The sequence below is a fragment of the Pseudophryne corroboree genome, chromosome 6, assembly GCF_028390025.1.
Source record: "Pseudophryne corroboree isolate aPseCor3 chromosome 6, aPseCor3.hap2, whole genome shotgun sequence".
Classification (NCBI taxonomy): domain Eukaryota; kingdom Metazoa; phylum Chordata; class Amphibia; order Anura; family Myobatrachidae; genus Pseudophryne; species Pseudophryne corroboree.
Window position 1 is genome coordinate 199,280,048 of NC_086449.1, and position 25,988 is coordinate 199,306,035.

General features: G+C 45.7%; 1 protein-coding gene across 2 annotated transcripts in view; it reads left to right on the top strand.

The window, feature by feature from the left end:
* DPP8 (dipeptidyl peptidase 8) overlaps positions 1-25,259 on the top strand; it is a 136,564-nt gene extending 111,305 nt beyond the window's left edge. For both annotated transcript variants that reach the window (XM_063925597.1, XM_063925596.1), the window contains exons 16-20: positions 11,129-11,275; positions 12,593-12,745; positions 13,025-13,167; positions 19,188-19,299; positions 22,642-25,259. In XM_063925597.1, coding sequence (XP_063781667.1) covers positions 11,129-11,275; positions 12,593-12,745; positions 13,025-13,167; positions 19,188-19,299; positions 22,642-22,764 — 678 coding nt within the window. In that variant the 3' untranslated portion in view covers positions 22,765-25,259. The remainder of the gene's footprint in view (positions 1-11,128; positions 11,276-12,592; positions 12,746-13,024; positions 13,168-19,187; positions 19,300-22,641) is intronic.
* Positions 25,260-25,988: the final 729 nt, after the last annotated feature.

Sequence of the window (25,988 nt, forward strand, 5' to 3'; positions counted from 1 at the left end):
GGGGTCTGCCTCAGGTGGACCTAATGGCGTCTCGACAAAACCATCAGCTGCCCAGATATGTGTCAAGGACTCGAGATCCAGCAGCAGAAGAAGTGGACGCATTAACACTTCCTTGGTGTTACAGGAGGGTTTACATATTTCCACCATTCCCAGGGTTCTGAAACGGGTGAAGCGGGAACAAGTGTGGGCAATTCTAATCGCACCAGATTGGCCCCGCAGGAGTTGGTACTCAGACCTGCGGGGGTTACTTTCGGAAGATCCTTGGAGGTTACCTCAGAGAGTGGACCTGTTATCTCAGGGACCGTTCCTACACCCCGACCTGAACAGGCTGCGTTTGACGGCGTGGCTATTGAAACCCGGATCTTAAGAAACAGAGGGATTCCACGAACGGCCATTCCTACAATGATTGCCGCTAGGAAACCAGTCACAGCCAGGCTCTACTACAGGATTTGGAGACGATACATGGCTTGGTGTCAGGAACGAGGATGGAATTCAACGAACTTCCACTTATCTCGACTTCTCCTTTTCCTTCAGGCCGGTCTAGATGGAGGGCTCAGACTGGGCTCTTTGAAGGTTCAGATTTCGGCTCTCTCCATCCTTTTTCACCAGCGGTTAGCATCCTTACCAGAGATTCAAACCTTTTTACGAGGGGTTCTGAGGATTCAACCCCCTTTTCGTCCTCCCACGGCACCATGGGACTTAAATTTGGTGTTCGAATATTTGAAGTCACCGACTTTTGAGCCGTTGACAAGAACAGACCTGAAATATCTCTCTTGGAAGGTCACGTTATTACTTGCCTTGGCTTCGGCTAGGCGGGTTTCTGAGTTGGGAGCCTTATCCTGTAAGAGTCCCTTCTTGGTGTTTCATGAGGATAGGGTGGAACTCCGTACAAGAGCAGACTTCCTTCCGAAGGTGGTTTCGGGGTTTCACGTAAACCAGCCAATAGTGGTCCCATCTTTCCAGGGACTCACAGATGAGGACGTGTCATTGGATGTTGTCCGAGCTTTACGGGTATACGTACAGGTTACGACGTCCTTCAGAAAGTCAGACCATTTGTTTGTTCTTTATGATGGGCCAAAGAAGGGTTGGCCAGCATCTAAGCAGTCTTTGTCTAGATGGATTAGACTTACCATTCGGCAAGCTTATGTTTCCTGTGGCAAACAGTTTCCAGTTCAGACGGGTGCTCATACTACCTGATCAGTGGGTACCTCGTGAGCGGCTGCCAGGGGTGCTTCCACTACTCAACTTTGCAGAGCGGCGACGTGGTCTTCAGCCCAGACGTTCGCAAAATTTTACAAGTTTGATACTTTTGCGTCCGGAGAATCTAAGTTCGGACGTTTAGTTTTGCAGACCACCGACAGCACTCCCTCCCTGGCGGATAACTTTGAGACGTCCCCTACTGTATAGGACTCCAGTGTCCCCTAGTGGATGAAAGAGAAAAGAGGATTTTGGTACTTACCGATAAATCCATTTCTCTGAATCCTCTGGGGGACACTGGACGCCCGCCTCGGTGCTGTCAACATGCTGTGTTCAAAGTTCTTGTTTTCAACAGTTCGTACAAACAGCGTTAGTTATTCGGTTAATAGTTCTTGGCCGCTGTTTGATATGTTGTACGGTTCGGTTCCTCGCCATGTTCTATAGTGTCATGTCCTATTCTCTCAGTCAAATTTTTCAAACTGAGGGAGGAGGGATGTGAAGGGGGAGGAGCCGGCTGTGCAGACAGTGCTAATTTTAGATTGTGTCACACCTCCGGTTCAAGGCTTCACACCCCTACTGTATAGGACTCCAGTGTCCCCTAGAGGATTCGGAGAAATGGATTTATCGGTAAGTACCAAAATCCTCTTTTTAGTCACTTCAATATGAACATTTGTGACCTGCTACAAAATTCAAAAGTGCACTTTTTTTCAACTTGAATTATATACAAAAGGGACTTTTTGAAGGCTCACTATATACCTACTGAAATCCCAGAGTCTGGTTAACGATTCAGCTATTGAATATATTTACCATACAATAGTGAACTCAAACGGACATTTTTTACATAGTTGATATTAACAGATATACCGCATATGTTACAGTGTTGTGTTTACAATAGATACATTTAGTATGCTGTATTTCTCCTTTTCTCTTTCATCCATCTGGGGGACGCTGCGCAGTTACTTGTGGGTTAGAGGTGTGTGGTTGTGGAGTTTGGCACAGAACTATTAAGAACTGACCCCTCCCCCCTCTAACCCCTCCCATCTCCTTCCTGCCCAGCCAGCACCCCAGTTTTAGTTTTGTGCCTGTGGAGTACAGACACAGATTTTTCTCTCATGAAGATTTTAGTTAGGTATTTTATTATTTTATCACTTGGAGTGCCTAGTCCCTGTATACAGGTGACAGGTGCTACTAGAGTGGGGTTAGCTAGAGATTCCCACTCTGTTCTGCCGCTGAAAGCCACCACACTTCGGTCACTGGGGCTGGATTCCTGTTCCTAAGAAGTCGGCAGTGAGGAGGTACGGGATAGACACAATCTGTCTCTGACAGTATTGGTCTATCCTTCCCTATATAATGTAGAATATAATATAGAATATTTGTATTTATACTTGTGTGCCTCTTCCCCCCCCCTCCTCCCCCTCCGCTCTCTCTCCGGAGGTGAGCGTTGGAGTGCAGTACCATATTCCACTGGGTTTTGACCAGACATTCTATAGACTAGAGGGCCAGTGCTCCTTCCCTAGCTATAAGTAGACTGTCACTGGCTGTAACTGCTGGTTCACAAAGTCTGGGCAGAAGGAAAGGGGAAGAGAGTGGTGAGTCACTCTCCGGGGGATCGCTAGAGGCTGCCCGCACAGAGCCGCTGTATGTAGCGGTGCGCGGGAGCAGCTGCCCGAACAAAGCCACTACCCGAACACAGCCGCTGTATATAGCGGTGTGCGGGTGCCACTGCCCGATCAGAGCCGCTGGGGAGCCGCTGGATGTAGCAGTGAGCAGGAGACGCAGGCTTCCGGCTATAGCAGGGGGACGCGGCGCTTACTTCAAAAGGACGGATTTCCGCCCTGCACTGCCTTGCACGCCCTCCCGGCCAGCGTCTGCAAAGCACCGGACGCCATCTTCTAAGGAGACAGTACAAGGGGCGCTGTGCAGCACACACCTAACAGCAAGTATACTTTGGGGGCATAGTGTTACTCTACACTTGTAATGAGAGTTAACAGATTTAATTTTTGCACAAATTACTCTACTGAGCTTATAGTTCGTTGTAGTGCACTTGTTTAAAGAAAATAAATAAATAAATTAAATAAAGTTTAATTATGTCAATACGTCAGAAGGATCTACAAAGAGGAAAGACATCCTCGGTGGTTATTTTTCTGCTTTCAATGTGAGTCAAGGCTAGCTAAGGGTAAAGCGGATGCTGATACCCTCTGTGCTTCATGCTCTGGTGCATCTGTGGTGATCCAACAGGGAGTTTCCGCGGATCAGTCTATGTCTGCTTGGATCAGAGACATCTGGTGTGGGCTTAAAATATGGGCAGATGTCTTGCTAATTTAATTCAATCCCAAAACAAGTTTGTAAACTCTGCCGGCAGTTCTTCTGCTACAAAACGGCCATAGCCGTTGCCGCTATAACTTTCTGGGGGGTTCTGATTGACACAGCGCATGTGCTGTCTGCATGCACCTAGAACAATGTTCAGGTGTAGTTTTTATAAAAAGGGGAAGTAGACCCAGAGTGGGGCGAGATTTCGGTCTGGGAAGATGACTTTTCTACTAGCTCAGCTGTTAGATTGCTGATAGACTCCATCCGTCACCTTAATAACAGGGATATTTTAAAGGAGCCTGACTTAAACCGGATTCTCGTTTCCAATCCCCTACGGCATAAAAAATTTCTATATCCTTTTACAGAGAGGATATCAGATTTTGGGAAACAGGCCAAAAGGTAGACGTTCCCATTTCAAATTTAGCAGGAACTACGGTTATTCCTTCTGTACAGTCTGTGACGTTGAAAGATCAGATGGAAGCAATGCCTAAATCTGTTTTCTTTATCAGGTGTTTCTCTTCAACCACTTTTAGCTGGCGCTTGGGTCCTCAAGGCAGCGGATGACTGACTAGCACAGGTCATCTCTGGAAGGTAGTCTGACGATCCATCGGAAGCCATTCAATTAACAGAACAGATTTCAGAAGGTTCTTACTTATGTGGGTGAGGCCTTGGTTGATCCTGCTGCACTACAATTCCGTATTTCTGCCTTGACCGTGACAACAAGACGGTCTCTTTGGTCTCGGGTTTGGAAGGCCGATTTTGACCCCAAACAGACCTTGTCGGCGGTACCATTTGAAGGTGAGTACTCTTTAGGTCGGAATCAAAGAAGATTATCTCACATTCTACAGAAGGAACCCCTTTCTTCCAGTTGCTCCTCCGAAACCGAATTCTACAAGGTTCCGGTACTTTCATATACAGGGGATACCCACGAAGGGAGGCATTCAGAGGTAGACGTAAACCTGCCAACAAACCTACTGCATGACGGTTCACGATCCTCGGAGGAGTCAGTGACGGTTGAGACTCGGTTACTACAGTTCAAAGAAGGGTGGTTCCTATCGAAACGAGGACCCAGTCCCATATCGGGTGTTCATCACACCTCTTTCAAATGGTTCCTTCGGACGTCGAGCTCTTCATCATGCAACAGCCATTTTGCTTACGAAATGAAGTAATTCTTCTAGGTCCCGCTCGGCAGAGAGGTCGGGATTTTACTCGTGGACAAACTGGAGGGTTCATTTCAACCCAAAAGTTCAAAATGGAATCCATCCTCTCGGTTATTGTCGCCAAGGAAACGGGGATATTTGGCCTAATTGGACGTAAGACGCCTATCTGCTTGTTTCTATTTGGACGGGTCATCAATCTCTTCTGAGATTCGCGGTCGGCCTTGACATTTTCAGTTTCAGGCAGGGAATCAACATTATTCTGTATTTGGGTAATCTGTTGATCAAGGCAGGGTGGATTCTTCATCAGAACTTGCGTCTCGCTATGGAGTCTCTGCGGTCATTCGGATGAATAATTTATTGTCTGAAGTCATCTTTGCTTCCTTCCCGGAAGATGATGTTTCTGGGACTTTTATTCGACACCAACAACCAGAAAAGTGGTTCTTCCTCAGGACAAGATTCAGGACATACAGTCCAGAATTCGAACACGGCTACATTTACCGGTGGTTTTGGTTCTCCGTTGCATGCAAGTGAGACAAGATGGTGGCAACCTTCAAGGCAGTTCCATATGCCACGTTTCAGACTCGACCCTTTTCAGACTCAGATTCTCAACTGTTGGACTCGGACAGGGCCTCATCTTGAATTACTGTTGGTCCGCGTGTCTGTACAGACTCGTCAGTCGCTTCGCTGGGGGTTTCACAGATACAATTTGACCAAAGTAGTTCCGTTCACAATTTGGTCTTGGGTGATGGTCACCACAAACACCGGCCTCAGAGGTTGGGGGGCGGTGTTTCAGACTCATCACTTTCAGGGACTCTGGACCAGTCAAGAGTTAAAGTTGCAGATCAGCATCTTGGAGTTACGGACAATCCGGTATGCACTATTTCGGATTCAAACCATGGTTCAAGGTCATCCAGTGCGGATTCAGTCTGACAGCGCCTCAGCAGTTGCTTACATAAACAAGGAAGTAGGTACTCGAAGCTGATCCGCAATGAAAGAAGTCGCTCAGACTCTCACATGGGCGGAACATTGGTTCCTGGCCATATTCGCGATTCATATTCCAGAAATCGAGAACTGGGAAGCGGATTTCTTAAGCCGTCACACGATGCATCCGGGAGAGTGGGAGTTTCACCAGGAGGTGTTTCTGACTCTAGTAGCCCGGTGGGGGTTGCCCGATGTAGATCTGATGGCGTCTCGTCTCAATAATAATCTTCCTCTCTACGGGTCGCGTACTCAGGACCCTCAAGCAATTCTAACCGATGCACTGACAGCACCGTGGCACTTTCAACTGGGATATGTGTTTCCACCATTTCCACTGATTCCACGTCTGCTTAAACGCATTCAGTAAGAAGGTCTCCCAATCATTTGGGTAGCCTCAGCTTGGCCACGCTGACAGTGGTACATTCTGCGTCACAATATGGTCGTCAAGGAACCATTCCGACTCCCTCTGTGTCCGGATCTTCTGATTCAAGGACCAGGTCCCCGCCCAGATTGGGTCGGCTGGCTTTGACGATTTGGTTCTTGAACCCAACCTTTTAAGGGAAAAGGGTTTTTTTCTCGTCTTGTTGTGTAGACGATGTCTCAGGCTAAAAAAAACAAAAAAAACAAAACAAAAAAAAAACGGTGACTTCTAGAGTATACCACCGAGTATAGCGTATTTACATTGATTGGTGTCAAAAGCGTGGTTTAACACCGGATTTGTTTCGTATTCCTCGTCGGTTTATACTTCCTTCAGGAGGGTCTCAATAAGGGTCTGAGACTTCTTCACTGAAGGGTCAAGTTTCTGACTTATCGGTTCTTTCTTTCAAAAGAGACTGGCTATCTTTCCAGAAGTTCAGACGTTCCTTCAGGGAGTTCTTCGGATTCAGCCACCTTTTGTTCCTCTGGTTCCCCCTTGGGACTGTAACTTAGTCTTTACGGCTCTTCAGTATTCTCCATTTGAGCTATTTGGAATCTGTAAAATTGCGGTATCTAACGTTCAAAAGTTGTCTTCCTATTGACAATTGCCTCCGCAGGGCGAGTGTCTGCATGGACAGCTCTTTCTTGCAGACCACCCTTGTTGAGATTTCATGATAGCCGGGTGATTCTGCGAACAAAAACCTTCCTTCCTTACGAAAGTTGTGTCAGCGTTTCATCTAAATTAGGACATTGTCCTTCCAGCGTTTACTCCTTCTCCTTCCGGGGAGGATTCCCATTTGGCTCTCTTAGATATGCTCAGGGCCTTACGGATTTATTTATCTTGTCCAAATCCTGTCGGTCGTACGGCTGCATTGTTAGTTTTTAATTGATGCGCCCAAACGAGATTGGCCGGCTTCCAAGAGCACAGTTGCTCGTTGGGTGATTTCGCCATAAAAACAGTTTTCTGATATTTCAATTTCTGAATCGATTCCAGCTCATTCGAGTTGGAGCTTCTTGGGCTGCTCGCGGGAATGCATCTATTGAGCAGCTATGCAGGGCGGCGACTTGGTCGCCTGTGCATACGGTTCAAAAAGGGTTTACCGTTTTTTTCATATTTTCAATTTGGAAACTGCCTCTGTTGGGCGTCAAATTTTACAGACGGCTATGCCGTCTACTTCTCCCTCCTCTCATTAGCTTGCTTTGGGAAATCCCACAAGTAACTGCGCAGCGTCCCCCAGATGGATGAAAGAGAAATAGGGATTTTTGTTTACTTACCGTAAAATCTCTTTCTCTGATTCCATCTGGGGGACGCTGCGATCCCTCCCATATGGTTGTCTGGTTTAACCAGTAAATTTTTTTCGGTCTATCTCCTTTGGCTTGGCTAAACGTTAACTGAGGTGCTGGCTGGGCAGGAAGGAGATGGGAGGGGTTAGAGGGGGGAGGGGTCAGTTCTTAATAGTTCTGTGCCAAACTCCACAACCACACACCTCTAACCCACAAGTAACTGCGCAGCGTCCCCCAGATGGAATCAGAGAAAGAGATTTTACGGTAAGTAAACAAAAATCCCTATTTTTTTTTAAATTGTATACCGTGCACAGTAATTTTTATAATTTTTTAACGATACATACATATATATATATATACAAATATATATAAACAATTTGTGTGCAATATTAATCAGTGTATTGTATTTCTGACACTGGCTTATTTATTTATTCAATATATATTTATTGGTTCATTCCATCTTCTGTTAATCCCAGGCGCAGTTGTATTCTTCCTTTTTTTGTCTATATTTATACAAACCTGCAGAGGTTTGTTTCCAACAGCGAACGGGAGCAACAGAGATGTGAAGAATATATAAATATTTATATATTATACTGATATTTATTTATAAACTCAGCGCCTAGGTCCCTCCCCTTTTTTACTTTATCCATGTCATGGCAGTCATGGTGGCACACCTTCGATCACGGGGTGTAACGGTGGTGCCGTACCTAGACGACCTTCTTCTCAAGGCGCCGTCAACGGACATTCTCTGGAACCATGCCTTGATCACCCATGAGTTTCTCCTAGCGTATGGGTGGATACTCAATTTCAAGAAGTCCAATCTTCTGCCATCTCAGCGCATCCAATTCCTAGGTCTAGTTATGGATAAGACCTTGCAAAAGGTATTCCTGCCGGTAGTCAAAGCTCAGAGTATCCGGATGTTGGTTCAGAAAGTCCTCAGACCAAAGAAGGTGTCGTTCCACCTGTGTTTCCGTCCCTTGGGGAAAATGGTAGCAGCCTACGAGACGTTACAATTCGGATGATTACATTCTCGACCTTTACAACTAGACCTTTTAACACAATGGTCGGGGTCACATCTCCATCTTCACGGGACCATGAAACTGTCTCCAAACACTTGTGTCTCTTTGGTGGCTTCATCTGCGCACCCTTACGGCCGGGAGAAGGTTCGGCATATGGGATTGGATCTTGGTCACAACCGATGCCAGCCTCAGGGGCTGGGGAGGAGTGATCCTGGAGAATAATTTCCAAGGCCGATGGTCGAGTCAGGAACAGTCACTGCCAAAAAATTTATTGGAACTGAGAGCGATCTTCAACACGTTGCAAGAAGTGGTTCACCTACTCCAATCAAAATCGGTTTGGGTGCTATCAGACAGCGCGACCGCAGTCTCTTATATCAATCACCAGGGAGGCACACGGAATCGCATGGCCATGCGGGAAGTGGCTCGGATTCTACGGTGGGCCGAAGAACACAACGTCATTCTATCGGCTGTCTTCATTCCAGGGGTAGACAACTGGGAAGCCGATTATCTCAGTTGTCAGGACCCTCACCCAGGCAAGTGGGCCCTTCATCCTCTGGTGTTTCAACAACTGATTCAGCACTGGGGTCGTCCACAGGTGGACCTCATGGCTTCCCAAGTGAATCATCAACTGCCACGCTACATGTCCAGAACTCGGGATCCAAGTGCAGAAGCAGTGGATGCTCTCACGGCTCCTTGGCCATACGATCTGGTTTACCTCTTTCCGCCGTTTCATCTTCTACCTCGGGTACTCAAACGGATCAAGAGAGAATCGACCTGGGTAATCCTGGTGGCCCCGGATTGTCCTTGGTGAGCTTGGTACGCGAACATCCTCCTCCTTCTTGCAGACGACCCATGGCCACTGCCTCTTCGTTCGGACTTGTTGCAACAAGGATCGTTGCTTCACCCTGATTTAACACGGCTGCATTTAACGGGGTGGCTCTTGAGGCCTCTATCCTAAATCGTAAGGGCATTCCACCTTTGCTGATTCCCACTATGCTAAGGGCACGTAAACCTGTCACAGCTGCCCATTACCATAGCATATGGCGAGCCTATATATCCTGGTGTGCAGATAGAGATGTGGACACTCGCTCTTTCCGCCTTTCCCGTCTTTTGTTGTCTTTATAATCTGGCTTGGATGGAGGACTACGCCTGGGATCCCTCAAGGTTCAGATTTCCGCCTTATCTGTATTTTTCAGCGTAAACTGTCCCTTCTGCCGGAGGTGCAGACTTTTTTGCAGGGCGTGCATTTGTCCTACCTACTGCTCCATGAGACCTCAATTTAGTCCTTCTCTTCTTACAGTCCATAAGGCCCATACACACTGGGTGATTTTGAGCTGAAAGCATCTTACTTTTGGTGTTTTGAGCTGCTTTCAGCTCAAAGCCGCCCAGTGTGTATGGACAAGCGGTGAGTGCTGATTCGCGCTCCGGCTTCATTGCTGGCAGCCGCCGTTCATCTACTGGTATTACCAGTAGTTGAACGGCGGGGTGAGCGGCTTTCCATAGCATCCTGCTGTGGAAAGCCGCGCACCCCTGCTGACATCGCTGGGCAGCGGGGAAAAGCGCTCAGTGTGTATGCACTGAGTGCTTTTCAGCCCAGCAATGTCAGCGATCATCGCTGTTCATACACGCTGGGCAAAAACGCCCAGTGTGTATGGACCTTTAGTCTTTGAACCGTTGGAAGAGGTGAGTCTTAAATTCCTTACTTGGAAAACTGTTCTCCTTTTAGCCTTGGCTTCGGCTCGTTAGGGTTTCTGATTTAAGTGCCTTATCGTGCAGACCACCATACCTGATCTTCCACGACGATCGTGCAGAACTTAGGACACACTCCGGATTTCTCCCAAAAGTCGTTTCCGCTTTTCATATCAACCAGCCCATCATGGTTCCTGCGTTCAAGGAGGATTCAGGGGATTAGTCTCCTTTTAGATGTTTTTAGGACGCTTTGCATCTATGTGGAACGTACTACACCCTTACGAAAATCGGATGCCTCGATTTGTTCTGTATGACCCAGTGAAGTGTGGTTGACCTGCTTCAAAACAGACCTTGGCAAGATGGATTAAATTGGCCATTCGGCAGGCCTACCTGTTCAATACTAGACGGCCTCCTGCAGTTATTTTGGCGCACTCCACTCGGTCGGTGGGTTCGTCGCGGGCTGCAAGCCATGGGGCCTCTCTGTCTCAGCTTTGTCGTGTGGCTACCTTGTCCACGGCTCATACGTTTGTGGTTTTACAAATTTGATACGTTTGCCGCTGCCTCGTGGTTTGGTCGGCTTGTGTTGCAGATTCCCCAGTGCTCTCCCACCCCACCCACAGGGACAGCTTTGGTACGTCCCCAGTGTACTCGGCCTCCAGTGTCCCCTAGTGGATGCTAGAGAAAATGGGATTTTGGTACTTACCGATAAATCTCTTTCTCAAAATCCATAGGGGACACTGGATGCCCACCCAGCACTGTTTCCTGCCTGCGTTGTGGTCCAGGTTCATGGATGGATGGTTTGTTCGTTTGGTATATGTTCCTCTCTGTTACATCTCCCTCTTCTCCGGTTTTAAAACTGGGGCTTCTGGGGGATAGCGGGGGAGGAGTCTGCATACTCTTCAATTAATTTAAAGTGCCAACTCCTGATAGCCAACCCGTCTATCCCCAGTGTACTCTGCCTCCAGTGTCCCCTATGGATTTCGAGAAAGGGATTTATTGGTAAGTACCAAAATCCCATTTTTAAACATCAGTATAGTATTGAAATCTGAAGCTTGTGTTTGTTTTACCTTTTAGGTACAATTGGTCAACAATCGGTTCAAAGGTGTTAAGTATTTCAGGCTGAATACCCTTGCGTCGCTGGGGTACGTAGTTGTTGTAATTGACAATCGGGGTTCCTGTCACCGTGGACTGAAGTTTGAAGGAGCTTTCAAGTACAAGATGGTGAGGACAATGGAAGCACTAATAGTGTAATAGGAATCCTTTTCTGTTACTTACTGAGAAGGTTGAAGCTACGGGTTTGCCAGCCGCACAGGCTTAATATATTAAATCAGTGTGTCATGATCAGTAGCCCATATTCATCTCTAACATTCATATATCTGGAAGTTCTTAAATGTGTTCCGGAATATGTAAGGATGTTGGGGGTGCTACCTGAGAGTGAAAACCATAAACAAATACACAAAAAGTGCCTGAAGAGCACGGCACTAGACTCTCATAAGGGGAGCACTCAAACTGATTTTTGTTATATTGAGAACAAGGGTCTGTTCAGAGAGAAGAAGTAAAACTTAACTTTTAATGTTAAATCATAAAAGTGAGATTGGAATACTCACAAGAATTTAAAAGGCGAAATATTTGACACACAACATTAACACACAATGTAAAAGAATCACAGGTTCCAAAAATGTGTAATATAATAATGCTCTATCACCGGTACAACTATGCACCTTATTTCTAGTATAATAATGTTATACCACAAGTATGACTGTGCACCTTATATATTAGATATTTAATATGGAAAAAGAGCAGGCATGGCTTTGAGAAAGTGACTTCTAGATTCTGCTGCCCCGCATCTGCTGGCGCATCGAATGCGGAGTGAGAGATCTGTACTGGCACCAGCCAATGGAAAAATAGATGAATCACCTCGGTCTTGGCATGTGAATTTTCGTTTCTGCTGATGGCAAAAAGCCAGCGCAGCCGATGAGAGAACTACTACACAGCAAGGCCCCTGTGATAGAAGTACAAAGTATAATGGCTTAGGCAGATAAAAATAGTATTGTGAGTAAATGGCTAGATAAATGGCAGCAATTCAGGTGAACACCATTCATGCCCTGCTGATGAAAGGGGATAACACCTTTAATGCATAGAGGCGATGTCCTGCTAATGAGATTAAATTAACGTCATCCGCAACAATTGCACATCAAAATAATTTTGTAGGCATAAACAGTGTATTAAATCACACCCCTGGTTGTTGTTAAGTGACTCATGAATACAGGATACATTTTACAGAAACCGTATTGATGCAGTAATATCCATTCGCCAATTAGTGTATCATTATGTAACACATTATTGCTGAGACATAAAGGCAAAGTGTTATTAGAGCTAGTGGAAAAGGGGAATTACTGAGAAGGGTCTAACTTCCACCTGTCTGCATTGTACTGATTTCTCATAGTGTCCCGCTGTGTTGCCCTACAGAATGAATAATGCATTACATTAACATGGTGACTGACCTCTTTTATCACCTTCTTTTTATTTTCTCCATAGGGTCAAGTAGAGATTGATGATCAGGTTGAGGGGTTGCAATATCTGGCTGCTAAACATAGCTTCATAGACCTTGACCGAGTTGGTGTCCATGGTTGGTCATATGGAGGCTATCTCTCACTAATGGCGTTGATTCAACGGCCTGATATATTCAGAGTAAGTAGTGACACACTGACATCTGTGCATCTATGATTACATCTGTGCTTGCTTAGCACGTCTGGAAAGCTATAAATTAGTATGTGCATTTGTGTCTTACATCTTGTCATGTAATGGGTCAAACACTTCTCTGGGTGCACCACTCTTCTGAGTGTATTAAATTATTCTCTATGTAATGGTTTGTTTTTCACCATTCATATGACGAACTTCCCTTCTTAGAAGCACTTTTTTCTTTTTGTCCTTCAATTTTGCCACATATTTCTTGCTCCTCTAATCCAGGTGGCTATTGCTGGAGCACCCGTCACACTATGGATTTTCTATGACACGGGATATACAGAGCGGTACATGGGCCATCCTGACCAAAATGAACATGGCTACTACCTGGGTTCTGTGGCAATGCAGGCCGAGAAGTTTCCCTCTGAGTAAGTCTAACATTCATTTGGGGGACATTGGTTTCTGTGCAGCAGAAAGTGCTGTGGCTGGAGCTTGGGCCACCCCAGACACAATATCATTATTGGTTGTGAAAGTTTAATTATTATTTCTCTAGCATCTTATAAGGGATATTGGGGACATATTAGTACGATGGGTATAGACGGGGTCCAAAGGAGCCAGTGCACTTTAAATTTCTTCCACTGGGTGTGCTGGCTCCTCCCCTCTATGCCCCCTCCCACAGGCAGTTTAGAAAAAAGTGCCCTCCGGAGAGAATGCACACTCTGGAGCTCCAGAGAGATTTCTTCAATTTATTTTCGGTTTGCTGTTTGGGCAACAGCAAATCTGTGCCGTGGGAGTTAAGGGGAAGGGGCAGGTGGCGGTCACCGGCCTCGTGAGTTGCAGAGCCGCTTCCCCGCTGCAGGACCACCGTCCTGAGGTGCTGTTTGTTTAGCGGGGCACTGCGGCTTAGCTGTCGCAGTCGCAGCATGCCGCACACCCCTAATGCTGCCTGAAGGTGATCGTCGGTGGTGAGTACACACCGGGGACCCCGCTAGGGGGTCCCCCGGTTCATGGTGCGGCAAAAGCACGGGTGAGGCATACGGGTCCCTCCTCGGGGGGACCCGCTGTAGCCCCTGTGTGACACTTGCTGATATTAGCTGTACTTAACATTTATGTGAAAATACAGTGCATTTAGGAGACATAGCCAGTATAAATATGTAACCGTAGCTCCGGCGCCATTACGGGGGGTGGAGCTGTATCAAAACGTGCTCAGTGGCATTTTGGCGCCTTTCTCTGCAGCAGCAGCAGCCTCACACAGCTCCTCCAGTCTGTCACATGCTGGATCCACTGGTACAGGGTGTTTGAGTAGGGGGAGAGACACTATTTGCGCACAATATTCCTCTAGGGGAATCCTAGTTAGAAACTGTTTAGCTGATATATCTATATAAAAACGCTGACAGCCTCACTGGGGCTCTGCAGTGTTGGTGTGCTGGTGTCCTCTTACAATTTGTCTCCTCTCACATGCAATAGGGTAGGCTTATTTGTAACTCAGTCTGTGTTGTATGTGTTATTGTGTGTTACTCCATAATGGTGAAACATAAATTAGGCAGTGTACGTAATGCCAGATTCTCCCCTCCCTCATCTGGCCCCTTATAATGTGAGCAGTGTAGTCAGTCATCACAAAATGCTGACAATGTGGGGGAGAGTCACGAGCCCTCCTGGCTGGGGGCTATCAAAAATATGTCTGATATGTCATCTCAATTAACTGCTAATGCCAATAAAAGAAAAGAACTGCAACAAGCAGTAGCAAATCTAGCTGCTAGGGCTGATGACCCCATCCCCCACTGTCTACTACAGGTGCTTTACCTGCACTCCTATCAGATACTGATTATGATATACAGGATGATATGGACCCCATAAGTGGGGACTCCACCCCTGCACAGGGTATTAAACCCCTCATTTTGGCTATAAGGGATATGCTAAAGCTCCCCCTGGAGGATGCTACAAATCAGCAGTCATTTTTCCTCCCACAAGACATACTGACTGTCACCTTTCCTGATTCCAAGGAATTAGATTTGTTTAAATTAGCCTGGAAAACTCCTGATAAAAAAATATCAGGTGTCAAAATAATTTTTGCATACCTTACCCTTTGCCCCTGAAGGCAGAAAGTTCTGGGAAGAATCTCCAGCTGTAGATGTCTCTGTCTCTCGTCTTTCCAAAAAGGCGGTACTCCCTGCTCCAGGATCCTTTAGGGTAAAGGACCCAGGGGATAGGAAAATTTAGGCCACACTAAAATCTATCCACACTGCTGCAGGTGTATCTCAAAGACCAGTCATTGCAGGTTGCTGGATGACACATGCAGTTCATTCCTGGGCTACTCAAATTCAGGAGGGTCTCTTGGGGATATGACCCTGGTTACTACAGTTACTTTCCTCAAACACATTCAGGACACGGCTAGAGTCCTCTGTGACTCCCTAAAAGAGATTGGCAATATTAATGCTAGGACCACTGCTATGGCTGTATCTGCACGCAGAGTCATATGTTTGCGTCAGTGGATTGCAAACGCTGACTCCAAACGCAGTGTGGAATCTCTTTCCTTTACAGGTGAATGGCTCTTCGGAAGTGAATTGGACTCATGGATTTCCAAGACTACTGCTGGAAAATCCACGTTTCTTCCCTCTGGGGCTCCTCCTGCTAGATGTACCTACACGGGACTGTCTACCCAGTCCATTCGGTCTACCAGATTTCGATCTAGGACCAGGGGTGCCTGGTCCTAGAGGCACCAGAGGTAAGCCTAGGAAACCAGCTGTTGCCGGCTCTCGGGAACAGAGCACCAGTTAAGCTTCTGCAAAAGCTTCAGCATGACAGTGCCTGCCCACCCCGAGAGGATCTTTTTGAGGGAGCTCGGTTACGTCACTAAAGCCACATCTGGGAAGGTTCTTGCCAGGATGTCTGGGTAAGAGACCTCATCTCTCAGGGTTGCAAGCTGGAGTTCGACGGTGCTCCTCCCCGATTTTTCAAATCAAGCTTACCAGCTTTGGAAAATATGCGTGTTACGCTGCTACTGGCCATCACAAAGTTAGTCCAGTCCCAGGTCATTTTTCTAGTGCCCCTGCATCAACAGGGACAAGGTTACTACTCCAGCCTGTTCGTAGTACCAAAACCAGACTGGTCTGTGAGACCCATTTTGAAGTCCTTGAATCCTTACCTGAAGGTTTTCAAATTCAAGATGGAATCTTTAAGAGCGATGATTGCAGGCCTGGAACCACAGGAATTCCTGCTATCCCTGGATATCAAGGACGCCTACTTCCATATCCCAATTTGGCCGCCTTATCAGGCCTATCTGAGGTTCGCCCTGCTGAATGATCACTACCAGTTCCTGGCGTTACCCTTCGGCCTGTCTACTGCTCCGAGGGTGTTCACGAAGGTGATGGCAGAAATTATGTTTCAATGCAGAGTCCAGGGGGTCAACGTTGTCCCTTACCTGGACAATTTCCTGATAAAAGCAAATTCCCGGGAGCTTCTCCTGCTCCATATAGATCGCACGATACAACTTCTGTCTCACCACAGGTGGATCCTAAATCTCCAGAAGTCCCACTTGGACCCGTCTCAGCGGTTCCTGTTTCTGGGTATGCTACTGGATACTGTAGCACAACGAGTATTCCTCCCAGAGGACAAAGCGAGAACGCTCCAGGAAATGGTTTGCATGGTTCTCCAACCTGCTCGAATATCCATTCATCTTTGCTTAAAATTGTTGGGAAAGATGGTGGCCTCGTACGAGGCGATACAGTATGGAAGGTTCCATGGCAGACCCTTCCAATTGGACATCCTGAACAAGTGGTACGGTTGCCACCTCCAGATGCACCGGTGATTCAGCTGTCATCCCAGGCCAGGATTTCTCTCCAGTGGTGGCTACAGTCTTCCAATCTACTGGAAGGTCGACACTTCGGGATTCAGGATTGGGTCCTCCTCACGACGGTTGCGAGTCTAGGATGAATGGTAGCTGTCACCCAGGGGGTACCGTTCCAGGGCGGGTGGTCTGCCCAAGAGGCCCTACTTCCCATCAACATCCTGTAACTTCGGGGTGTCTACAATGCTCTGATTCAGGCGTCCTCTCTGCTCCGTAATCTGGCAATCCAGATTCAACCGGACTACGCCATGGCGTACATCGATCGACAAGGAGGGACACAAAGCAGGGCCTGCATGTGAGTAGTGTCAAGGAGACTCCTCTGGGTGGAAATAAATGCAAGAGCACTGTCCGCAATCTTGATTCCGGGAGAGTCGCCACGATCTCCATCCGGGGGAGTGGGGACTCCACCCTCAGGAGTTTCAACAAATCGACTGGTGGGGATCTCGCCTCAACAAGAAGCTTCGCTGCTGTTGCGCGTGGACCAGAGACCCTCAGGCGACCACGGTGAATGCGCTGTCATTGCCTTGGCCTTACCACCTGGTCTACCTATTTCCTCCAGTTCCGTTGATCCCAAAGGTGCTCAAGAGGATCAGGCATCAAGAAGTGCAAGCAATCTTGATTTCCTCGAATTGGCCCCAAAAAGCGTGGTACGCAGCTTTCCTGGACATGTCCCTTGGCCTCTGCCACTAAGAAGGGATCTTCTTCAGCAAGTACCGTTCATCTACCCGGACTTACGGCGACTTCGTTTGATGGCATGGAGGTTAAGCGGAACAGGGCTTTCCAAAAAGGTCATTGCCACTATGGTGCAAGCCAGAAAACTTGTGACGTCAAAACACTATCCTCATATCTGGCGGAGAAATGTCTCCTGGCGCGAGGAACGCACATATCCATCTGCAGTCCCACTTGGAAAGATCCCTTTGTTTCCTGCAAACTGGAGTGGATAAAGGCTTACGTCTGGGATCCATTAAGGTCCAGATTTCAGCTCTTTCCGCCTTCTTCCAGAAGAAGTTGGCTCTATTGCCAGAAGTTCAGACCTTCTTGCAAGGGGTGCTTCACATACAACCATCGTTGGAAGACTGTAATGTTACTGGCCCTGGCTTCTGCTAGACGAGTCTCGGAATTGGGGGCCTTATCGTGTAAAAGGCCATACTTTGTCTTTTATGAGGACAGAGCGGAGCTCAGGACTAGACAGCAGTTCCTGCCGAAGGTGGTCTCTGCGTTTCACTTGACTCAAACTATTGTGATTCCGCACAGTTCTGGCACTTCTGCCCTCCTGAGGCATTGGATGCAGTGCGAGCCTTGAAAATCTATGTCAAGAAGACGGCTTGGGTCAGAAAGACGGATTCCTTGTTTGTGCTCTATGATGCATAGAAGAAGGGTTGCCCTGCTTCTAAGCAGTCTATTGCTTATTGGATTCGACTTACTATCCAACAGGCCTATGTGTCGGCAGCCTCACCTGTTCATAAGTCTCTGAAGGCCCACTCTACAGGATCAGTGGGCTCATCCTGGGCAGCTGCCCATGTAGTCTCGGCCCTGCAACTATGCCGAGCCGCTAGCTGGTCAGGAAAGAACACCTTTGTGAAGTTCTACAAATTTGATACCCTGGCCATAGAGGATACCCAGTTTGGGCAGGCGGTGCTGCAGATGTCTCCGCATGTTCCCGCCCGTTCTGGAAGCTTTGGGACGTCCCCAATATCCCTTATGGATGCTACAGAAAATAGGATTTGAATACCTACCGGTAAATCCTTTTCTCGTAGTCCATAAGGGATATTGGGCGCCCGCCTCTGTGCAGTGACTTTCTGCAGGCTCTCTGTTCTGTGTTACCTGTTCAGCTGTTGCTGGTATGTTGCCAGACGTTGCTGGCCCGGTTATGTTATGGTATGCTGGTGTGTAAATCATACCACACTTATTGTTATCTTCCTTCTCTCAAGAATGTCATTCTCCTTCGGGGCACTGTTTTACCTATAACTGCCTGTGGGAGGGGGCATAGAGGGGAGGAGCCAGCACACCCAGTTGAAGAAACTTAAAGTGCACTGGCTTTTTTGGACCACGTCTATACCCATTGTACTAATGTGTCCCCAATATCCCTTATGGACGACGAGAAAAGGATTTACTGGTAGGTATTAAAATCCTATTTATTTATTTTTCCATACTGCAGTACCAGCCACACTATTTTTTGTCACCTTTTTTGTATGTTTGTCCCCAAGAATCTCTGCTAAACTGTTTTTTTTCACATGGGTCACTATTCCCATTATATATGTGACATGCTGACTGTGTCCGAGACCCTTTCAGACTTTGTTTCAGTATGTTGACTCTGTCGCCTACAAATGTGGCAGCTCTGATCTTACGAGCGGCCGCATCATGATTGCAACTTGCTGCGGCCAGTTCATGGGAGCGTACGCACCATGTGATCCTATTGGTGCGTGCGCAGTGCAAATGCACACCCACGTGCAAGCTATTCACCTTAAACTAGTTGCAGCGAATAGCAGGTGGGATCAGTGCGGCCACATCTATATGTTCATACTAGTAGCCCGCGAACTGGAGGTCTTATTGTAGATTGTGTCTCCATCTAGGTCATCCTTTTCCTCTTTGCACTTTCAGACCAAGCCGCCTGCTTCTCTTGCATGGTTTTCTAGATGAAAATGTGCACTTTGCCCACACAAGCATCTTGCTTAGCTTCTTGGTGCGCAGTGGAAAACCATATGACCTACAGGTGAGAATTAATGTATGTCTGTGCTTAAAAGAAACATCGTCAACGGGTAGAGCATGAAACCTATAGGTTACAATTTGAACATTTTTTAATGACACATTGCCACACACACTAAACGTAATGCGCAGCTGGTACTCATTGCTTGTATGTTCTAAACTCTAGTAAACTGGTGGAATCTGATAGCTTTGGGTAACGGCACATTAATGGGCAATGCATCATGTTGTTAAATAAGAGTTACTGAATACTGTAAAGTTCATCTAAAATGCAGCACTGGTGTGGTCCTACCCACTTCTTAAAATATACATAACCTAGATAATATTGGTTATTTTGTTACCTGATTAGTAATTATTTGCAAATATGGGATCCATTTTCTAAAATGCTTGGGTTTGTACATAAGCTGAATCGCCAATTTAACACACACATTACCCTTTGTATACTTTGCCTGTAATATTACTTTCATTAACCCGTTAAATGATTTAGTAGAGCTCCTCTGAGCAATTGTACAAAAAAACACTTTTTTAAGTACGGTCCTGATTCAGAGTTGGATGTAATTCACATCTAAGCGCAAACTTAAAATGCGCCCAAGAAAATAAAATGTGCACTTTGCTACCTGCACAGTTTGCTACAAATGCTATAAATTGCAAATGTGTCTCCTCACCTTTCAAATAATAGGAGCAGATGCTTCACTGTGAGAACAAAATGGTGGCCTGAACTTCGCAGCTTCATTATCTGCGTGGTAAAAACTGTGGTCATCCTGTGTAAGTGATTGCCACTTTAAAAAATGTACGAGTATGGCTGGTATCCCACACGGCCGCTGAACTCGGGCGTCATTACATCCGGCCTTATGTGTCCGTTTGTATGTGTGAGCCACTATCTGCACACACAAATAACATCCTATATAATAAAAGACTGACTCTGCTCCTTACCCCTATGGGGTGAGTTTGAGTGTTTTGCACGCCAGTGCCCACTAGATGGAGCAATTCAATTGTTGCTCCATTCAGGCACGCACAGATCCGCCGGCGCTGGCATTACTGTTATGCTCTTCCGTTATTTTGACAGGCTGGTAACTAGTTAGTAATGTTTGATCATGGTTTTCTTCAGACTGGTAGAACAGTATACAAAATATAATTTACAAATTACAAAATATGTTAATGTTCACTATTCTATTTGTAATGAATGAGGCATACACGTATCGGCTCATATGCACAAACAGCATGCACACATTCTGTAATGGCTTTCACAAAATTATTCTGCACAGCTAGATCTTGACCCCTTCAAATATGTAGTGTTTAGATCGAGTCACAATTTGTAAGCCCTGCTTATCGCCCCTTAAGGGTGCATTCACACTAGGCGATATCTCTTACGATACAGCTGATATCGGCCGGTTCAGAACGATATTGTCTAGTGTGTACAGATGATATATTGCACGATGAGCACTCCTGCAGGTCGTCTGCGCCATCACCTGTTGGACCTGCATGCAAGTCCGACGGGCGATATTGCAGACAAGGGCTATGCTGTCAAATGCAGCATGGCCGCCCCCGTCGCACTAGACATCGGCAAGTGTGCATGCACTTGGTGATGTTGGGTCCTGTCGCGGACGTTGCGATGTCGTCCTAGTGCAGGCCTGGCCAATCTGTGCCTCTCCAGCTGTTGTGAAACTACAAGTTCCATCATGCCCTGCCACACTTTTTTGCTATTAGGGAATGCTAAAACTGTGGCAGGGCATGCTGGGATGTGTAGTTTCACAACAGCCGGAGACCCACAGGTTAGCCAGGCCTGTCCTAGTGTGGATGCACCCTTAGAATTACTAACAATGCTTCTCATTCCTTGAAAATACTGCTCGCTCTATCTCCTTGGGATTGTTTCTATGAAATGTGCTACTTTGGAGGGTTTTTTTTTTCTGGGTGCAAAATGCAGTTTGTTGTACATCATAATGGTGTGAATGGTGTCCCCTTGAAGAATATAGATGCGTGTGACCATGGCAGAATTCTGTGCGTATTAATTTTAGCCGCAGAAAGAGCTGTTCGGCAGAAGTGCAACTTTCCCAGCTCTGCGAGCACCATCTATGCACTGCATTCACATTTTCAAGAATGAGTAGAACTTGGATATAGAACGGTCAGGTTCATTCTGATTTGTGCTGTGTTTACTGTAATTGTGTAAATAGTACGCCACCATTTTAGACAGCACTGAACAGAGAATATTTGTCATTCGTATCAGTCCCTGCCCCACTGGAGTTTATAGTCTAAGGTCCATCATGAACATTGTGATGCTATGGTTGGGGTAAGACTTGGAAAGCTTGAAGTTAAATGTGGAACAAGAACATTCCATTGAGGAGTTCTGGGGATTTTGCTCCTCTCTACAGGACTGCTGTTCCGTTTGGTGCCACCCATACGGTCTGAAAATGAGTCTTTTCTTGTTTTCAGAAATTAACATTTGTACACACACAATTCTGTAAGTCATCTTTTAGTTCAGTTATTATCCACCAAACCTAAAGGGGTAGGAGTAAACACTTTTTGCTAAAGCTTCCTATGCTGGCTCACATGGCAACAGCAATGGAGTCCATCAGTAGTCTCCACTCCTTAGGGACCTGTAACAGTGCATGTTTTCCAGATCTCCATGTTGGTGCACAGGTGTATTCATTACTGGCTAACACATTTTAAAAGATTCACGGGGGGTACAAATGATCTCACTTTTGTGAATTCTGTGAAACATGTTCTGTTAAGGGTCTCTGAGGACTGGAGTTTGGTAACTCTGCTCCAGTCAGATTTGTTGTGAGGTCATTTTTTTTTCTTTGACTTCTTGCATTAGACCTATTAGTATTTTAGATCCTAACATTTTATTAGACTTTTATTTTGGTGCAGGTTACCAATGTCCGGCCTTGCTTACTGTGTCACGCTGCATGTGGGCGCACATGTAAAAGCATCCTACCCCTGAGCCTCGCTCAATAATGCACGCCCTGATTTTGCCAGCTCTCCTCCCTTATTAAAATACTAAATGTAGCGCATTGCGGCTACCACCATCTGGAGCAGCACTTTCCAATGACAACGTATCCATTTGTGCAAAAGAAAGTTGCAGGATGTGTAAACCGGCAAGTGTACGTCACACCGACACAGGCTTACAGTTTCTGCAGGGACCCCTCATAGTTCCACAGATACTAGCATAAGAATTGTAGTGAGACCACCGGCAGAGCACTTTTCTAAATGCCTCTGACATTCTGATGCCTGTTTGTGTACAGGACCATGTTTCTTGCTATATAAACTAATAATCACTGATTTATTCACTTACTAAAGTATGGATACATGTCTATGTGAATAATATACTAGTAAAGTGCTTTCTTCCTTACAGATCTACCCTCAGGAGCGTCACAGTATTCGGGTTCCTGAGTCAGGAGAACATTATGAACTGCACCTCCTGTATTACCTGCAGGAAAACCTGGGTTCTCACATAGCAGTCACCAAAGCCTTGTGAGCAAAGTGTTAATGGTGGTCACGGTCGGGTTAAGCAGTGTGGCACCCCTGCTACCGCCAAAGAGAGGCCCAGTATACACAGCTTGGTTCTAGGCTGACCTGCAGAGGAGAGGGAATTGAAGGCATAATCCCTGTACTACAGTGATATCCCAACACCTTCTACCAGTGAGAGGATAAAATACATGTATCGCAGCTCCTAACTGCATTCACATAGTTGGGGAGTATGTAACCCGCTACACTACGTGTCTTTTTGCAGATATTAATGTGTCACTAAGTGTTATTTCTTTTCATATGCATATGGCCCCCTAGGTCTGTGTTGATCAGTAAGTTGTTGTAGTGGCTATTGCATTTGGTTTGTTACCAGATTCAGAGCAAGCTCATCCTACTGCAGCCGATGCACTTCTACCATGGTATAATAACACATTGGATTGAAAATGCGTTCCTTACCGCTGCACTTTATATGACAACAGAGTGACATGTTAATCACCATGTCTCACCCATTAGTGGATTACAGTGCTCTGCTAATGCTTTGTATTTCAGTACTACGTGGTGGAGTCTAGTAGTAGGACAGCACTTGATCCTTGAAGGGTGAATTACCCAGCACGGTACTTCTGCTACTTGGGGAATGCAGGGACAAGGATGGGGGGATGCAAATTTCACACTATCCTATAGGAACACTTAAAAAACAAACAGCCCTAATGGTATAAAGGTGCAGAATGTCGTCTGTGGATCATGCTTTTAGAGCACACTGTCCACCCTTACAATTGAGCACGTTTTGGAGTGCTTTTTTTTATATGCCTCTCTTATCACTCCTCTTCCCGTCCTGACAGCTATTGTCATGCAGGATTGCTTTGCATGAGTTTTTGACCTGGAGTTACATATTACATATCTGTCCCTCCCACCAGTTAATACACCTCCGTATTCTCCATCGCAGTTCAATTTTGGTATCCATGTTTCATTTTGTAGTCTAGACCACAGGTTCTCAAACTCAGTCCTCAGGACCCCACACAGTGCATATTTTGCAGGTCTCAGAATCACAAAATAAATAATTAGCTCCACCTGCGGACCTTTTAAAATGTGTCAGTGAGTAATTACTACACCTGTGCACCTGCTGGGTTACCTGCAAAACATGCACTGTGTGGGGTCCTGAGGACCGAGTTTGAGAACCTGTGGTCTAGACAATAAGCAGCATTGCAGCTGTAGTGATCCTTTAGCTCCCCGGTGGCAGAAAAGCCCCACTTTACCTGTCCGATGATTGCTGCTCTACTTCCTTGAAGAATATAGCATTGCTTGTGTTGTGCAGGGACATCATGCAGTGTGCAGTGCCAGGGTTCCACTCTAGAGGTTGTTTACACACTTCACCTGTAATGTAAAGCACTTTAGAACATGTAAAAAGGTGCTAATTGAACTACTTGAACATAATTCATTATTTCAAAGCCCATGGCTTTGAAATGCATCTTATGAAAAGTCTGTAATATTGGTGGCAGTTTTGAAGTAAAACTAGTGCGGTAGATGTAACCTGCTACTTCACGACTTTGTTTTATTTTTTTGTTTCTCCCCCGGTAAACCCTGTACAAATTGTTGTATACAATCCTGACTGCTGTTATACCTCACCCTGTCCTCACAAGATTTTGTAGCATGGTGTATAATGCATTGCTATTTTAACATGGAACTCTGTCACCGCTGATTTAAAAATATACAGTGTTGTACATTTTTAAGCCTGTTATCTGCATCAGTCCAAATTAAGTAGAGTGGAACCTTTTGTGAATCTAAATTCTAGTCACCCTACCTTTTCAGTTTACAGAGATAACCCCAACCGTGGAGGTGGTTAACATGCAAATGAATTGATTTTCCTATGACTTTATATGCTGCACAATGAGAACTTTAAGGCCTGGTTCTCAAGGAGATCACTTCTCTGCTGCTGTATTCTTACGTTTGGTCCTACATGTGGGCATCCCATTATGGACCGGAAAACAGGAATGCTATTCACGAGGTGCTCGATGACTGACGGCACCCCTATAAAGTTAGGCCATTTTGTGAGAGAGTTAATTCCAATTTAGTTCTTAGTAATATAAATACTGGCACACACATTTAAATTATTATTGAACTATCGTCCTAGAATTGTTGGTAAGTACCTGTAGTTTAAGGTATAATTGGGCTGACCTCCCCGCCTTACCTTGTCCTTGCCTTTGTGTGAAGGCTAGACATGCAGGGGGAGGATGGATAGCTTAGTTTTACTGTTGTCAGCCCAAGTGGGACATATTTCTGTCTCTTCTTCAGTGATCATGTACAAATTTCTAGAATGTCAAGTGTTTTAAACTAAAACTGTAATTATATGAATTTTTATTTTAATTGTTAATATCTTCAACTGTTACTCTCATCATGTCACTGTCATTAATCCAGTATGCTCTCTTCTCACACAAACTTTTAAAGGTGCCATATTCTGCTATGTTTGAAAATCAGAGATGCAATAGTCTGTAAAAAAGAGGGAAAACATTTGGTCTGTGTCTTTGGTTATTTCATAAATTGCTGTTGGTTTACGGTTCTTTCTATAACACAAGTGGGTTGTGTGCTTATGGATGATGACTGCAACCCTCTTATGTATCCAGTTAATGGTTAGAAGTGTACGGCTTCTCCTACACCATTCAGATGGGTCCCGCATTGCATAATTGCCAAATTATCCCTTCTAAGTGGTCCTAAATGGACTCGCTAATATGCAGGCATTCACTGTGTTGCTTAACAGTGACTTCACTTGGACTTTGTCTAATATTGACTGATACTGTACGTGTGGGTAAGCGATGTGACAGACTGTGTGTGAACATAACTTCATTCTACAAAGAGCCCATAGGTTTTGTGGCGTACATGTCCACTAATCATCCACAGTCCAACTAAAATTTAAAGCGCTTCGGAAGTAGAGAATCTATATATCTATATACAGGTTGAGTATCCCATATCCAAATATTCCGAAATAAGGAATATTCCGAAATCCGAATTTATTTTGAGTGAGTGAAACCTTTGTTTTCTGATTGCTCAATGTACACAAACTGTTTAATACACAAAGTTATAAAATATATTGTATTAAATAATCTACAGGCTGTGTGTATAAGATGTATATGAAACATAAATGAATTGTGTGAATGTACCCACACTTTGTTTAATGCACAAAGTTATAAAAAAAATATTGGCTAAAATTACCTTCAGGCTGTGTGTATAAGGTGTATATGA